We start from the raw sequence: 18,256 nt of genomic DNA on the forward strand, positions 1-18,256 counted from the left end.
AGCAGGAGGCCCCATTAGCTAAAGTGGTCTTCAGGTTAAGAACAGTTTCAGGTTAAGTATGGACCTACGGAACGAATTAAATACTTAACCTGAGGTACCACTGTACCTACATTAGGAAGTCATAGCCAATTGCAAGCCGCCACAAGTTTATTAATCTCTGTGATTTGCCCCCTTGTCCCAACAGGTCTCTCCAAAGATGATCTGGAAAGTATTAAATGAAGTGCTTTGGATTTAGCTGACAGCTGTCTACTCTGATTTTGTCAGGTGCTGTTTATGAAGTCTGACATGCCACCAACCATCAAATAGTGTCCATACCATTGCGTGGATCAAACCTGAGCATTAAATGCTATTTCATGTCTGCTATCAAAGACAGGCAGGTCCTAATTGCCCTTCAAGTCATATATCAACCTCAAATGAAAGCTCGTTGTACATCTGATATTGAGCATTTGGGATATATTCACGTCAAATATTTGACTATTCAGAGAATTCCCAGTGACTATATGACATCAGTGTTCCTGGTGGAAAACTGAAGAGAGAGCTTTGGGAGCAAATTGGGTGTTTAGTTTTAGAAAGAAGACTGAAGCCCTACTGGAAAGGGTGGAGCATGTGTTTGGGTTGAAGATGGTCCCAAATTCAATCCCAGGCATATCCAGGCAGGACTGAAAACCCTAGAGTGCTGCTGTTAGTCAAATGAATAGAGTACTGAGCTAGATGGGCAAATGATCCAACTCAATTAAAGGACAATGAGCTATCACCATGATTTCCTTGAAGTTTTCCCTTGCCTAAATCAGCAAGCATATTGCTAATTTCTGTTTCTTCATCATCGCTCCCCCCCCCCATATTGTTTGCAACCCAGTGATCGAAGCGCCAGTGGAGCCTGTGGAGGTCTAGTATCCTCTCCCATTTTGCTTTCTTGAAATGAACATTACTAGCAAAGTGCATTATTTTTCCATTAAAAATTCATTTTCTAGTGTATCACTTTCAGGGCAGGTAATTAACCAACATGCAACACTGCTGTCTCCATTAACTGTCTCCAGAGTTTAAAGAGGTCCTCTGCTTCTGCTGTTTTTCCTCTTTTCTTCTTCATTTCCTCTTCATTTCATACTCTTCCAACCCATTTGCAAATTTCTTTCAGCTTCTATGGCAAGGGTATCAGCAAAACTTCACCACTGAAGCTTCCTGAAGCCCTAAAAGCTTCACTGGTGATGGCATCATAATCTAATGTGATGGGTTTGGGGCCCATCAGATGCATCTGTAAGCATCAATAAACCATTATCAGCCTCCTTTTAGGGCTCCCTCAAATGAACCACTTATTATTTATTTCATTTATGAGCATTTATTGAGCAATCATCCTAATTTGTTTCCACAAAGTTTATGCACAAGTTGTATTATATCTTTCCTTTATTGAGCATTCATTCTGCTTCATTATACACTCATCCTGATTTGCTTGTGAGGTATTTATGCATCTACCTATCATTCCTTCTGTACTCCTCGAAACATTTCCCCATGGCTTCCCTAAGCACAGTGTCAGGCAGCAGAGGATCCAACCCCTGCAGCAGGTGGCCAGGAGCAGATAAGACAATGAAAAGCCCTTGGCATCTGCTCTTTATTTAATATTCACAGAGAGAGGCTTGGGAATGCAGCCTCTTGGAATAATGGCGTTGTCCCGAGTGAGTCTCCACCCTCCCATCTCTCCCACTTCCTCATGCGTCATTGATATGGGTGCTGAAAAGTTCCTTCTGCCTTTGAGCTCTTTGCTCTCCTTCAGTGCTTGTTGGGTTCTGGGAGATGGAGGGTCTGGAATGCTTTCTAAAGACACTGTGTCTATCAGCTGTTGCCCTCCAGGTGCTTCCTCCTCCTCTTCCTCCTCCTCCTCCTCCTCCTCCTCTCCCATTATTTCCCTGCTTTCCCTGTCATCTGCCTCTGAGCTGTGATCTCCCTCAAACCCCTGCTGTAATTCTGAACTGTCTTCTTCTTCTCTGGAAGGGTCAGGCTGGGGAGGTGGTCTCCACCATTTCTCTTCTGCCCAGTCCCTGACACACAAAAAGTAGGTTGTGCTTGGATGAGGTAAAGGTAAAGGGACCCCTGACTATTAGGTCCAGTCGTAGCCGAATCTGGGGTTGTGGCGCTCATCTCGCTTTATTGGCCGAGGGAGCCGGCATACAGCTTCCGGGTCATGTGGCCTGCATGACTAAGCAGCTTCTGGCGAACCACAGCAGCGCATGGAAACACCGTTTACCTTCCCGCCAGAGCGGTACCTATTTATCTACTTGCACTTTGACATGCTTTCGAACTGCTAGGTTGGCAGGAGCTGGGACCGAGCAACGGGAGCTCACCCCGTTGCAGGGATTCAAACCTCAGACCTTCTGATCGGCAAGCCCTAGGCTCTGTGGTTTAACCCACAGCACCAACAAGACTTCAGTTGCACAAATCTAAATTTCCTGCTTTGCACTTGAATCCCTTTTGCAAAGTATTAACTTATTTGCCTTTGTGTCAATATCCTCAATAGACGTGGCAACCAAAAGGCACACAAATAGGGATGTGTGGACCACAACTCACGCACAATTTGTACTTATCCATGTTGCCATTTTTACCAGTTTCCAAAGGATGTGAGTCACTATAGACTATTCTATGATCCATAAGAACATAAGATGACTCTGCTGGATTAAGCCAATGGCCCATCTAGTAGCCAACCAGGTGCTACTGGGAGGCATGTGATCAGGACCTGAGTGCAGTGGCTGCTATTCTAGGCAACTGATATTCAGCAGCATACTGCCTCTCACACGTACATATCTGCTGGAATATCTATTGATATCTACATCCAGGAGATTCGCAAGGATCCAGCAGCAATGAACCTGATCTCAGAGCAAAGACAGGATTCTAAAATATATTCAGATGAAGAGTGGCAAGAGGATTGTTGGTGAAACTGAAAAACAAAAGGCTACAAACCAAATCTGTGTGTTTGTAGGATGTGGAGCCTCAATGTTTGCAGAAGTATGGAAACAATTTTAGGAGAGAAAACCTAAAGGGCACTCCATTGAAAGAAAAGAAAGATAGCAGATTCATGAAGACTGAGCATTCTTGGTTGCCATGCAATGCTGTGTGTGTGTTGGGCGGAGCAAATCTTGGAAGATGACATGGCAAGCTGGGACAGGAACCCTCTAACATTTTGTTGCAGGGCCCACTTGTATAACTCAACATGCCCAAGATACACACACTCTGCATGTGCAAGAGCATCACTCACCACCAACCAGGTAAAGCAAGCCTTCAGAAGACTTTGCCCCTGGTGGAGGTAGGGTTGATGTTACACCAGCTAGTTTGCCTTAAGCACAGTGCCCCACCTCATCCCACCAGTAAGCCACTTCTGCCCGTTTTCTAGAGCAGAGATGGGTAACTTGTGGCCCTCCAGGTGTTATTGGACTCCATTTCCCATCAGCCCCAGCCAACATAGTCAGTGGTCAGGGATGGTGAGAGCTGAAGTCAAGCAACATCAGGCCACAGGTTTCCCAACCACATTCTAGAAATATAGAAACATCTCTCACACTAAGTATTTCCAAATGCCCTTGCCCCTTGAGAGAACATCCATTCTGCAAATCCTTTCTTTATCCAGTGACCTCATGCCTCTGTGACCTCATGCTACTATGGTAACCACTTTCAGTTCTGCAGGGGAAATCAGTTGACTTCATCTCCATGAGTCTCATTCGTTTGATGAAAAGACAAAGGAGAAGATCAAGGGAGCCTTTGGCTTCTCTAAGAAGTGTAAAGGGAATTCAGATCTGTTTGGTTTGGAGTGATATAAGACTATTTTTTGTGGGACAATGCGGAAAGGGGTATCTACAGAAAAGGTTGAAGGCCCAACGTCCTCTGAAGAAAATATTGTAGGACTCAGGGCTTCTATCTCAACTCTACTGGTGAGTTCCCCTCCATTAGCATAATGAGGACCAATTGGAAGAGCTGGTGAAGGGAAAATCATGATAAGGCATGATAACTGTCTTCAAAGGGTGTCATGTAAGAAGATGGATCAAGCTGTGTTCTGTGGTGCTGCAGATGGAACTGGGAATGGCAGGGAAGCATATTTTGGGTAAACATCAAGAGAAACTTCCCTGACCATTGGCCAGAGATGCCCAGCAAGATGTTGTCTACCCATGGTGTAAACCATAATAAGCCAAATGGACCAGCAGTCCAATTCAGTGCAAGTATATGTAATGGTGATGGTGCCAGCAAGGGCTTCCTGTTAGATGTTGACACCCCACCCCTCCTTCTATTTGTGTGCTCACCTGTTGGATTTGCATTGTCAATATGGGAAGCCTTGCAAAAACTCAAGGCTATCAAGTTATCAGTAGGTATAAATGTAGCATTCTCTCCTAGCAGACTTTGGCCAGCTCTCAATTTCCCCGTCAATGATTTTTCGACCCGAAGAGATTCCTGCGCCTTGAAAATCCCATAATTTCTTTTTCAATTCCATAGGCCACACAGCTTCTGTGATTCTGATGAGATTTGCTTAAATGGCCCCCTCTGCCCGATGTCATTGATTTTATTTCCTCAGTCCCTCTCATCAGGTTGTTTGTAACTAATTACACATTCAGTCTTGAAGCTTGTAACTAAACCTAAGTACAAATATCCCAGCTCAGGTTTCCCAATTGGAAAATGTACAATTTGAGAAGGAAGTGAGAAGAGATATATATGCACACAACATTTATATACTATTTGATTGTAATAAAACCTCAGAGCAGTCATATAAACATTTTAATTGTTTTTTATTTGTTTTTTTGATTGATTGATTGATTGATTGATTGATTGATTGATTTATATACCATCCTTTATCCAAACATCCCAGCGGAGTGTACAAAATTAAGTTCATAATTTATACAGCATAATAAAAGCATAATACACATAATACAGCATAATATAATAATAATAATAACAGGCCCTCCACACCACATTTAACAAGCCATAGACTATTTAATGGCTGAAGAGCTAGAACAGCCTCTCTGGGGAGAGGATTCCATAGATGGGCAGCCACCACAGAAAAGGCCCATTCTCGTGCTGTCACCCTCCAAACCTTGGATGACAAGTGCAGGGTCCTAGTTAGTTCATATAGGAAGAGGCAGTCCTTAAGGTATTGAGGTCCTGAGCCATGTAAGCCTTTATAGGTTAGCACCAGCTCTTTGAACTGGGCCTGGAAACTAATTGGCAGCCAATGCAGTCTGACAAGGATCAGTGTGATATGTTCAAACCATGTTGCTCTGTTGAGCAACCTGGCTGTCAAATTTTGCAGCAGCTGCAGTTTCTGAACCATCCTCAGAGGCAGCCCCACATATAACACACTGCAGTAATCCAGCCTAGAGGTTACCAGAGCGTAGGCCACAGAGGTTAGGCTATCTCTGTCCAGATAGGGGCGTAGCTGGGCCACCAGCTGAAGCTGACAGAAGGCACTCCATGCCACTGAGGCCACTTGGGCCTCTAGTGACAGTAATGGATCCAGGGCCACACTCAAGATATGTACCTTCTCCTTAAGAGGGAGTGTAACCCCCCTCAAGAGTGGGCAACCCATCCATCCTGTCAGGATACTGTCAGCAGCTCCCAGCTAGTTGCCCAGGAAAGTATAAAGAAAAGGAAAAATTTCTTACCACCCATTTTTATTTCAATCTTACAGGGAGAGGCTCTAGAACCCAGCCTCTTGGATAATGGTGTTGTCCCGAGTGAATTTCCACCCCCGTCTCTTCCACTTCCTCATTCATCTCCTCTACAGGTGCTGCTATGTGCCCTCTGTCTTTGAGCTCTTTGCTCTCCTACTTTTAAGGCTCGCCAGGTTCTGGGTCTGGGATGCTTTCTAATGACAACATGTGAGCTGGGTGTTGCTCTGGCTCTCCCATGATTTCCCAGCTTTCCCCCTCATCTGCCTCTGAGCTACCTCAAACCCCTGTTGTCAATCTATACTGTCTTCATCCTTCTCCTCCCTGGAAGGGTCAGGATGGGGAGGTGATCTCTACCATTCCTCCTCTGCCCAGTCCCTGACAATCCGGTCTAAGGAACCACCTACTAACAGTGCCTCTGTCTTATTTGAATTAAGTTTCAGTTTGTTGGCTCTCATTCAGTCCACTACCTGAGGCAAGACAGCAGTCCAGCACATCTACTGCCTCACCTGCAGATGTAAAGGAGAAGCAGAGTTGTGTGTCATCAGCACACTGCTGACAACATACTCCCAAACTCTGGATGACTCCACTCAGAGGCTTCATATAGACATTAAACCACATGGGGAATAAAATATATTTGAGGCTATTATATGACTCCACAGCAAACTTTTTCTTTGACAGTTTTGCAGTACACTGTAGAAAATGACACGGCCCATTTGGAACGCTGAAAGCTTTTGCAATACCAATAGATCAGTCAATGAATGGTGAGGATCATCACCCTGTGGAAGGATTTAAAGCAATGCTCAAGGCAAGAATGGTTTGTGTGGCCACATATGAATTGCCACAAAAAGTGGACACAAATTGGCAGACAATTTGCATTTGTGAATTTTATATGCATCTACACAAGTTATAGCTGAATAAGTAAACTAAGTCCCCTGTCAGGTTTTACACTGTAGGTTTTAAATCTGTATTTTACGTGCCCTAATTTGATATGTTTTTTATTTAACAGACACCATATGCCACATACTCCACAGAAAGCCTCTAAGCAGTTTACAAAGAACAATTCAAATATTCATTAAAATAAAAAATACTGATAAAAGCAAGCGCTAAAAACAAATGGGCATAAAATGCCCGTGTGTGTTTGAATATTTGTTAATTTAACAGATTCCTTCTGAAAAGGATATAAATGCCAGGTAATGTCTTTTAATTGTGTTTATCTCAGTCTGTTAGAAACCATTTATTTATTTATATTTGGGTTTTAATGCACTGAATCAGTAATTTAAAAAATTGCAATACAACAGCTGCAAAACAAATAGAGAACTCTTTCACAGAGATAACTGTCCTCTGTTAAGTAGGAGAAATGGCCACCTATGCAGCACACCTTCTAATACTTCACACTCTCTTAACATCCTTCTCATACTAAGAATTTTTGTCCAAACCCTTCTTTCCGCGACATATACTTGCTGTCTTCAGCGGCAGTACCTCCCAGCAACATCCTCAGGCAATGGCTACATTTGGGACCATGAATTAACCCTGGGTGGTGAAATACCATTTTAATTCTGCAGTGTCCCCAATGTAGCATTGCTCCAAGGCACTGTGAGAAATTGAAATGCTAGGAACAATGGGGAGCTGCCATTTTAATTTCCCACAATGACCCCTATTTCCCACACAGAGCTACCTCTGGCATTGCTCACCCACTCTGGGAACTGTAGCTCTGTACAAGACTATGGGGAGTCTCCTAGCGACTCTCAACACCCTTAAACCGCATCTCTCAGATTTATTTGTCAGAAGCTGTGACTTCCGACATCATAGCACTTTAATTGTATGATTAGAAGGTGGCTGTACACCCCAGGGGAAGGTGAGCCTTTTTTATTCTCTTTTGATATATATATGTATTTGCCGTTTTACTGGGTAAACCTGCCCTGAAAAGCAACAATTTGAAACACGCAAGTGGGTTTGAAAAGAACACTGCTGCTGTTTCCTCAAAGGAAGGAAGGAAAAAATATTGGATTGGAGTTACTTTGTCCTTGCAGAAATACCACTACGTTGGGAGATGGTGTGAGATTATGGAAGGCTATTCTGGACAGCTGCCCGGAGCAAATGATGTATTTTAGTCTGGGATCTGGTGTATTATGGCTCCTGTTGGCAGAAACCAAAAATGGAATTGCTGGAAGTGGACAATATTAGGGGGAAATATTTCACCAGAACTATGAAGATGAAAGTTTGAATAGACCAGTGGTTGCAAACTTAAATGAAAACTAAGTGAAGGATTGACATCGGAATGGTTTATTGACTAATTAAGACTAATTAAGAAATGCAGTGTGATATTGGATGATTAGCATTCTGCGAAATTCAGGGCATGGGAAGTCTTCTTTTCTTTTTTTATTGTATTGTATTTTGGAATGTCATACTGTGGTTTTTATTGGATTATTAAATTGGAAAACTCAATAAAATATTATTTTTTAAAAAGAAAGAATATGGCTGTACACACCTTCCCCCAATATTGGCATCCCTACCTGTTTGGTATCCACATCATGGGGTGGGATATCCTGAAGTCCTTTTGCGTTGCATCCTGGTGAACGGCAATCCCTTGACTTTGTTTCCAGAGTATGAAGAAGTTGCCCATTGACAGTTCAGAATGGCAAAGTTATTTTGATGAGAGCGGCCAGTTACTCAAGTCAAAAGAGTTCATTTCAGCCAAAATCCTGGAGAGGGTGAGTAGTAGCTGGGAACCTTTGCTTGTAATGTGTGTGTGTGTGTGGTGTTTTTTATTTGCACTGTGGGCTTAGTTGTGTTTCATTTCTCATTTTATTTACACATTACTAGGAGAGCTTTTTTTTATCAAGTAAGTGGATGCGGGTGGCGCTGTGGGTTAAAGCACAGAGCCTAGGACTTGCCGATCAGAAGGCTGGCAGTTTGAATCCCCGCGACGGGGTGAGCTCCCTGCTCCTGCCAACCTAGCAGTTCGAAAGCACCTCAAAGTGCAAGTAGATAAATAGGTACCACTCCGCCGGGAAGGTAAATGGCATTTCCGTGCGCTGCCCTGGTTCGCCAGAAGCAGCTTAGTCATGCTGGCCACATGACCCGGAAGCTGTACGCCGGCTCCCTCAGCCAATAAAGCAAGATGAGCGCCGCAACCCCAGAGTCAGTCACGACTGGATCTAATGGTCAGGGGTCCCCCTTTACCTAAGTAGTTTATAAATCTTCTAAATAAATAAAGATACAAGACGGCAGTTTCTTATGCGCAATGTAAACAGACTGGAGGTGATGAGGCAGTTTCCATTCTCATGCTTGTTGCTATCATTTGCCATTTTTTACATCCAATATTAGATCTAACCTTTAAATGTTCCCTTGCAATGCTGATGGTGTGCCCTTTCTCTTGGAAGCTGCTGTTTTTACTCTGGGTCAATATGGGGCATTGGTTAGCATGTTGAACTACAGCTGGCAAGGCCTGGGTTGAAATCCCCACTCAGCAATGAAGCTCTCACTGGGTGACCTTGGGCCCGTCACATTCTCTCAGCCAAACCTACCTCACAGGGCTGTTAGGAGGATAAAGGGGGGAGCCATGTACACAGTGTTGAGTTTCTTGAAAGCTAGGATTAAAAAAGTCACACTCCCCATTGAATCATGTGCATATATAGCGCAGGTTCATTTTCTTACAAATTTGAAATAACTCCAAACAGACCTAAAATCAAAGGTCTGTCTCTCCACCCAACCTCCATTAGCCTGGAGCTGTTTTGTCTTCAGGAGAGACTTCATTAGCACACCTTTGTCTTCGGTGGCTTTCAGAGAAAGACGCACTCTTCAAAATGACAATTTGCAACTGAAGAACCCTCTCACATGATCTAAAGTTAAGCACCACGAGAGAGGTAGCAGAGCAGATACATTAACATTTTATTAGTAACTGATAAGGTTCCCAGAGAGCTCTTCTTAGATTCAATGGAATTTTCCGTGTTAAACCTTCAGCAATACACATTCAAACACATTTCCCATTTCAATGTCAAAGCACATGCAAGACTCCCAAAGCACATGCAAATACCCCCATAGCCTGCTACAGCCCTGCATTTATTTATTTATTTTTATTTTGCAAACATTGAGAATAATACTCAGAAGGAAGGTAAGAAATATAATGACGCTGACATGGGAGAGTGGAGTGGTTTCCTGGGAGTATTCTTACATCATTCATCGCTTCAGGTTTTTTCTATAAGGAGGGAAAATAAACATTTTAGAGGCATCACTGGGGCAAGGACACGATGGCCTTGTTTCTACATCCCTGAATGGCCGAGTGGGACTAAGCTGTCTATGAGCATCTAATACATGTGAAAGATTTGTGACTTTCCTTCCGCTAGCTCATTTAGCACATCTCCAGAGCCAAGGTGAGGTTGCCATGGTAATCGGAAGCCCTGGCAGCTTCGGAAAAGGATTCTTCTCCAGGGAAGTTTCTTTTCGTGGCAATGGAAGTGGTCTTGCCCAGCAGATGTGGGTTTGGGGTCAGAAGGATTTTCCGTTCACTGGCGTTCCAGCAGAACCTAGAGAGAACTGGAGAAATCCACCTTGGGGGGTGATAATCATCAGTGTTGCAGAGCTGCCAACCAATTAAACTTGGATTAAACAGCTAGGCTTTAAACCAACTAAATAACATATGGGAGCGGCAACAAAATGTTGCTGTGTGGAGTGGTCCTTTTTTAGGATTCCTGCCATTCACTCCCATTTCCCCCCACCACATTTTCTTCCCCACCCCAACAGTCACTCAACATTCCTTGCCCACTGAGTATGCTCATTCCTAATTAGACTTGAGTTTTGGGAGGAGGAGTTCCCCCCCCCTTATGTTCCCCCTGGCACAGTAATGTTTCTTTCTACTTCAAAAAAGACCTTGGTTTCCTAAAGCCCGTAGAGATTTCCCTCTTGTTCATGGGTGATACTGTTTTGCCTACATAAACTATGGCACTCATAGTCTAAACCATGGGTAGGCAAACTAAGGCCCGGGGGCTGGATGCGGCCCAATCGCCTTCTAAATCCGGCCCGCGAATGGTCCGCCAATCAGTGTGTTTTTACATGAGTAGTATGTGTCCTTTTATTTAGAATGCATCTCTGGGTTATTTGTGGGGCCTGCCTAGTGTTTTCACATGAGTAGAATGTGTGCTTTTATTTAAAATGCATCTCTGGGTTATTTGTGGGGCATAGGAATTCGTTCATTATTATTTTTTCAGAATATAGTCCGGCCCCCCACAAGGTCTGAGGGACAGTGGACCAGCCCCCTGCTGAAAAAGTTTGCTGACCCCTGGTCTAAACTTTGGAAATGACCGCGTGGACGCGTGCAGCCCTGGATCTGGAGTGGCCCCATCAGCATAGGCTTTGCCTTCCCTCAGGTGGGATACCTGGAGGTCCCCGCCTACCCCAGTGAGTTGTCCAATCCCACCTGGGGGAAGCGTTGCCAGGGAAACCAGGCCAGGTAAGGGGAGGGATTACCTGCCCACACAATAGAGGGTGGATCTTACTTGTTAATCCTTACTTGGCTCCAGAGCCTGGTCTAAACTTTGGAAATATGAGAAATCATCATGCAGACGCTCCACAAACGTTTCAAGCAGCGTGAGTCTTGTCCACAGGCACACAGTGTAAACCATGGATGGTTCTATCACATGTGGTGGACTTGCAAAAGGGTAAAAGAGTATTGGGAAATAATCCATAATGAATTGAAAAAAAAATGTTTAAAAGTACATTTCCAAAAAAAAAAAAAAACCCAAAAAGAAAACAGAGTCCTTTTTGTGGGGATAATCCAAACGGAAATTCACAGGAGCCAAAAAAGATTATTTATGTATGCCACTACTGTGGCCCATGTTTTGTTAGCCCAAAAATGAAAATCGAGCGGGGTCCCAACCAAAGAAGAGTAGCAACTTAAGCTGACAGAATATGCACAACTTGCAAACTTAACATAAAGAATAAGAGAACAAGAACATTGGTTGACCACAAACTTGACATGAGCCAACAGTGTGACGCGGCAGCTAAAAAAGCCAATGCAATTCTGGGCTGCATCAATAGGAGTATTGCATCTAGATCAAGGGAAGTAATAGTGCCACTGTATTCTGCTCTGGTCAGACCTCACCTGGAGTACTGTGTCCAGTTCTGGGCACCACAGTTCAAGAAGGACACTGACAAACTGGAACGTGTCCAGAGGAGGGCAACCAAAATGGTCAAAGGCCTGGAAACGATGCCTTATGAAGAACGGCTAAGGGAGCTGGGCATGTTTAGCCTGGAGAAGAGGAGGTTAAGGGGTGATATGATAGCCATGTTCAAATATATAAAAGGATGTCACATAGAGGAGGGAGAAAGGTTGCTTTCTGCTGCTCCAGAGAAGCGGACACGGAGCAATGGTTCCAAACTACAAGAAACAAGATTCCACCTAAACATTAGGAAGAACTTCCTGACAGTAAGAGCTGTTCAACAGTGGAATTTGCTGCCAAGGAGTGTGGTGGAGTCTCCTTCTTTGGAGGTCTTTAAGCAGAGGCTTGACAACCATATGTCAGGAGTGCTCTGATGGTGTTTCCTGCTTGGCAGGGGGTTGGACTCGATGGCCCTTGTGGTCTCTTCCAACTCTATGATTCTATGATTCTATACGTTTAGAGAAGATTAGAAAATGTTTATTGAATACATGGGGGGAAATTGTGTACACCTGAAAATGTTGGCAGCATTAAGATAATTTAATGTAAGTGTAAATAAGTTTTGTTGAATGTAATACAGTGGTACCTTAGGTTACAGACGCTTCAGGTTACTGATGCATCAGGTTACTGATGCATCAGGTTACAGACTCCGCTAACCCAGAAATAGTATCTCGGGTTAAGAACTTTGCTTCAGGATGAGAACAGAAATCGTGCAGTGGCAGTGCAGCGGCAGCGGGAGGCCCCATTAGCTAAAGTGGTACCTCAGGTTAAGAACAGTTTCAGGTTAAGAATGGACCTCCAGAACGAATTAAGTTCTTGACCAGAGGCACCACTGTAATGGAATACTGAATGGTTTATTTTTTGTAAAATATGCAGGGATTTAAGATATGTAAAATGAACCATGAAAAGAGAAGAAGGGAAGCCACTGATATTTTCAGGATGTTTAAATGGGTATTTTAAATTGTAAAACAGAAAAGATAATAAAAATTAGAGAGAGAGAGAGAGAGAGAGAGAGAGAGAGAGAGAGAGAGAGAGAGAGAGAGAGAGAGAGAGAGAGAGAGAGAGAGAGAGAGAGAGAGAGAGACCCATGGATGGTTGTTGAACTCCTTCAGCTCCTGCCATCTCTGCCCATGACCCCTGGTTGCAGCTCATGGGGCTGAATTCCAACAGCTTCTGGAGAACCATAAAGGTAAAGGTAAAGGTACCCCTGCCCGTACGGGCCAGTCTTGACAGACTCTGGGGTTGTGCACCCATCTCACTTAAGAGGCCAGGGGCCAGCGCTGTCCGGAGACACTTCCGGGTCACGTGGCCAGCTTGACATCGCTGCTCTGGCGAGCCAGAGCCGCACACGGAAACGCCGTTTACCTTCCCGCTGGTAAGCGGTCCCTATTTATCTACTTGCACCCGGAGGTGCTTTCGAACTGCTAGGTTGGCAGGCGCTGGGACCGAGCAGCGGGAGCGCACCCCGCCGCAGGGATTCGAACCGCCAACCTTTCGATCGGCAATTCCTAGGCGCTGAGGCTTTAACCCACAGCGCCACCTGCGTCCCTTCTGGAGAACCATAGGTGTGATCAAAACCTTTGCAATCCAATCCTTTATAATAATAATAATAATAATAATAATAATAATAATAATAATAATAATAATAATTTATTATTTATACCCCGCCCATCTGGCTGGGCCTCCCCAGCCACTCTGGGCGGCTTCCAAAAGAATATTAAAATACTATGATACATCAAACATTAAAAGCATCCCTAAACAGGGCTGCCTTCAGATGTCTTCTAAAAGTCTGGTAGTTGTTGTTCTCTTTGACATCTGGTGGGAGGGCATTCCACAGGGAGGGCGCCACTACCGAGAAGGCCCTCTGCCTGGTTCCCTGTAATTTGGCTTCTCGCAGTGAGGGAACCGCCAGAAGGCCCTCGGTGCTGGACCTCAGTGTCCGGGTAGAACGATGGGGGTGGAGACGCTCCTTCAGGTATACTGGACCGAGGCCGTTTAGGGCTTTAAAGGTCAGCACCAACACTTTGAATTGTGCTCGGAAACGTACTGGGAGCCAATGTAGGTCTTTACATGTTGCCTTGAAATAATTCACATTAAAGACAGTGAGACGTGCTTCCATGTAAGTGCCTTCTAGATGTTGTTGGACTTCAGCTCCCATAAAGCCCAGCCAGCATAAGCCAATGGCCAGGAATGATGGGAGAGCCAACAGTGTAATCTCCAACCAATCCATCTGCCAATTATCCGATGAAAAGCTTAAACATTTTGCATCTCCCTATTACGTCTTTGGCAAATTAGTTTCACTCATCATGCAAGGGGTTTTTCAAGCAGTCTACATGTTCTAAAGTTGTTTCTTCAGTCGGTGAGAAGTGCTTTTCCACCGTCATTGAAGGGAAGGATACAGCCACCAAAGCCCAGATGAACCCAGGGAAACCTAGCACTTCTGAAGAGAGCTGTGAAAATGTTCTCTCTCCCCCCTCAAGAGCTCCACAGTCTGTCATAAATGTTAGTCTTTGCCTTGATAAATTTAGCCAGTGCCATGACCTTGGCAGATCCCATTTGTCTCTCGTGTAATTTTATCAAAATTGCCAAGTTATTCCACATCTGCATGCTTTTCCCTTCTCATCTAAACCACAGCATCTGTCTTTGGGACTTGGAGAGTGCTTATTCTCAACCTCTGAACTTGTTGCTTTTCTACCTGGAAAAGCAGTTTGATTGCCACTGATTGCTTACTCAAGTTTAATTATTCTCTAGCGCTTTTAATTTGGCTTTGGGTGAAAGTATTCTATTGGTGAGTTTCTGCCGGCATCAAAACACAGCTACCATATTTTTCGCTCTATAAGATGCACCCGACCATAAGACGCACCTAGTTTTTAGAGGAGAAAAACAAGAAAAGCCAGCTTTAAAGACAGAGCGGCTCTTGCTGGCTTTTCTGGGAGGTGGGTGAAGGGACAGAGCAAGCTGCGCAGGTATCGCTGAAGCCAGCACAGCAAGAGTGAGAGCTGTGCAGTGCCTCTTTTTGTGCTGGCTTCCCAGCGAAGCAGGATGAGGGATGCAAGGGAGCCCTTACAGAGCCCCTTCCATCCCTCATCCTGCTTCACTGGGAAGCCAGCAGAGCAAGAGGCGCTGCCCAGCTCTTGCTCTTGCTGTGCTGGCTTCAGTGATAGCTGCACAGCGCCTCTTCAACGAAGCGGGGGGGGAGGAACGGAAGGGGCTCCATGTAAGTGCTCCCTTCCGTTCCTCCTCCTGCTTTGCCGGGAAGCCAGCAGAACAAGAGGTGTTGCACAGCTCTCACTCTTGCTCGGCTGGCTTCAGCGATAGCTGCGCAGCCTGCATTCACTCCATAAGACGCACACACACATATCCCCTTACTTTTTAGGAGGAAAAAAGTGCGTCTTATGGAGCGAAAAATACGGTAAGCTGTTGAGGGTATGGATGCAAGAAGGCATCATTTTCCATTCCACCCTTTATTCCGTACATGCAGCACTGTTTCCATTCCACTGCAGTTCACCTCTCACTGGAAAGGACGTTATTTTTTCACCGTCTGCTATGGTGCAATTTACACGACGTAATTTACATTGTTATTTTATTATTCCAACTCATTCATGCCAGCGCAAAGGAAACACAATGCAAAGGGTGGGCAGGATGTAATCATTTGCAGACTAAATGCAACAACAGTGAATACCCAGTGTATTGGCTGGGTTGATTTATATTGCAAATATAGGACAAATAAATGAACATTGACAATTTCCTGTTTCTGTTTTCATTGGAATTCTCTGACATTTCATCCCAGTGAAATGGGGGGATCCAGCTGTAGTCTCAGACTATGAAGCTGTTTCCTTCAGGGGGAATGCAAGCCCTCCCAGGAAAGGTCATCCACCTAATTTTTGGACACAGGAACTACCTCAGCCACAGCACCTCTGTCTTATCAGGATTCAGTCTCTTACATAGCCTTTCACTTCTTGCCCAGACTATAGACCAGGCACCCCCAAACTCGGCCCTCCAGATGCTTTGGGACTACAATTCCCATCAACCCTGGCCACCGGCCCTGTTAGCTAGGGATGATGGGAGTTGTAGTCCCAAAACACCAGGAGGGCTGAATTTGGGGATGCCTGCTATAGACCCTTGTTGTTGGTGGGGGTGGGGGAGATGGATGAGTAAGCTACCTGACACACCTTTTTTTGGCCTCACGCCCTCCTTTTGTTGTTGTTGCAGGGTTTGGATCCCTCTGTGAGATCAGAAGCATGGAAGTTTCTCACAGGCTATTACTCCTGGAGGAGTTCCTGTGACGAGAGACTGACAGTTGACAGCATGAGGCGGTATGTGGATAATGTCAATATACAGTTTAGTCACTAGATGGCACTAGACTTAGTTGTAGCTGGGTGGAGGCAGGAGCTTCCTGTGGCTGTTGTCTCCTCCCTGGAAGGAGACTATAAAGTTATTGTATAGAGTCCTGTCTTAGATGACAGTAAGAACATGAAACAGGTCTGTTCTCCCCCACCACACACACACAACACACACACACACACACACACACACACACACGTAGCTCAGATTGGTCCATTAGGGCAAATGGAGCAATGTCTGACTCTTCCCTCAGCCACGCCCACCAGCCTGTCTTCTTACCTACAGCCAATCAGGGTGTGGCTCTGCCTCTTCTTGGATCTGGCTCCACTTACCATTGGTCTCCCTGCCTTCTGCCCCACCAACCAATGGACACCAGCCACTGCTGCACATATGAGCTTGGGGCAGTCCTCAAAAGAACTTTGCATGAACTAAAATCCAAAATATCCCATGAGCAATAAAATTGGAGAGTGTGCTGAGTTAGAATCACAGAATCGTAGAATTGTGAAGGGACACTGCAATACAACTGCCTGCAATGCAGAGATCTCGACTAAAGCATCCAGCTCGACTCCTTTCCTAAGAAGTGCCGCATTCATTTTAACAGACCTTTGTACAGGGGAGGAATGTGTCTGCTTTTAAAAGTTTTAAGGCACTGGGGGAAAGAGATGCACCTATGATGGTCGTCCAGCTTCCTGTTCTGCCCCTGCTGCTGCCTTTGCCCACAGGAGGCCAAAGAAGTGTGTCTTGGGAAAACAGATGAAGGAACAAGCAAACCCAGTGGCAGCACTTAATTCACCAAGGCAGTGCAGAAGTCCCAGCTGCAGGTCTGGCTGATAGTGGCAGCCTTTTTAATATCCCCACAATGCCCCCACAACATCACTTCAGTCTGGGCAGTGTAGGAAATTCAAACAGAGGAGGGGTCCACCAGAGGGCACTGGCTTATATTCTGTTCTGTGCCTGACTATTTCCCTACTTCCTTGCAGGAAAAGTTATGAATCTTTGTGCAACATGTGTGAAAAGATCCAACCTCTGCTGGAGACGGAGCACAGGATTTCATGGAGGTGCGAAACATCATCAGTGAGTAGTCAGGAGTGCAGCGATCAAAATGAAGGGAACTTTCACAATAAAGGGGATCTGGGTTTTAACTAGGTGGCTTAAATGCAATCAATGGGCATTAGGAAACCGACTGATTCTAGGTTAAACCATCGCTCCATCAAGGCTGCGGGTAATGTACATGATGCCCTCCAATCCAGATGTTGTTGAACTCCAAATCCCATCAGCCTCAGCCAATAGTCAGGAATGATGGGAGTTGTGGTCAACAAGATATGGCAGGCATCCTTTGCCTTCCCCAGATCTAGCCACTAGAAGGCAGCCCTGTTTATGAAAGTTTTTAATGTTGAATGTTTTATCGTGTTTTTAATATTCTGCTGGATCTGCCCAGAGTGGCTGGGGAAACCCAGCCAGATGGGCAGGGTATAGATAATAAATTGATGGTGGTGACGATGGTGATGTTATTTGACTGGCAGCAAATCTTTGGCAGAGGTCCTTCTCATGACCTGCTATCTGAACTTTCTAACTGGAGCTGCTGGAGACTGACCCCTAAACAAAGTACAGATTCTACCACTGAACTATGGCCCTTCCCCAGCCACATTTCTGGTAAAGGTAAAGGTAAGGTACTCCTGAACCATTAGGTCCAGTCCGTGAACCGACTCTGGGGTTGTGGCGCTCATCTCGCTTTATTGGCTTAGGGAGCTGGTGTACAGCTTCCGGGTCATGTGGCCAGCATGACTAAGCGCTTCTGGCAAACCAGAGCAGCGCACGGAAACACCATTTACCTTCCCGCCGGAGCGGTAACCTATTTATCTACTTGCACTTCAACGTGCTTTCGAACTGCTAGTTTGGCAGGAGCAGGGACCGAGCAATGGGAGCTCACCCCATCACGGGGATTCGAAACGCCAACCTTCTGATCAGCAAGCCCTAGGCTCTGTGGTTTAACCCACAGCGCCACTGGAGCTGCTGGAGACTGTACCCCTAGACAAAGTACAGATTCTACCACTGAACTATGGCCCTTCACCAGCCACATTTCTTGTAGGTCTAGCATAAGCATGCTTTTATTTACCC

At 45.1% G+C, this 18,256-nt stretch overlaps 1 protein-coding gene across 1 annotated transcript in view; it reads left to right on the forward strand.

The window, feature by feature from the left end:
- Positions 1-3,652: 3,652 nt before the first annotated feature.
- The window catches only part of TBC1D21 (TBC1 domain family member 21), a 40,987-nt gene continuing 26,383 nt past the window's right edge, over positions 3,653-18,256 (forward strand). Inside the window, 5 exon segments of the mRNA XM_079953446.1 lie at positions 3,653-3,911; positions 8,243-8,350; positions 16,007-16,110; positions 17,119-17,180; positions 17,183-17,212. Coding sequence (XP_079809572.1) covers positions 3,819-3,911; positions 8,243-8,350; positions 16,007-16,110; positions 17,119-17,180; positions 17,183-17,212 — 397 coding nt within the window. The 5' untranslated portion in view covers positions 3,653-3,818.

This window comes from Podarcis cretensis (genome assembly GCF_951804945.1).
Source record: "Podarcis cretensis genome assembly, chromosome: 14".
In the NCBI taxonomy this organism is placed as follows: Eukaryota; Metazoa; Chordata; class Lepidosauria; order Squamata; family Lacertidae; genus Podarcis; species Podarcis cretensis.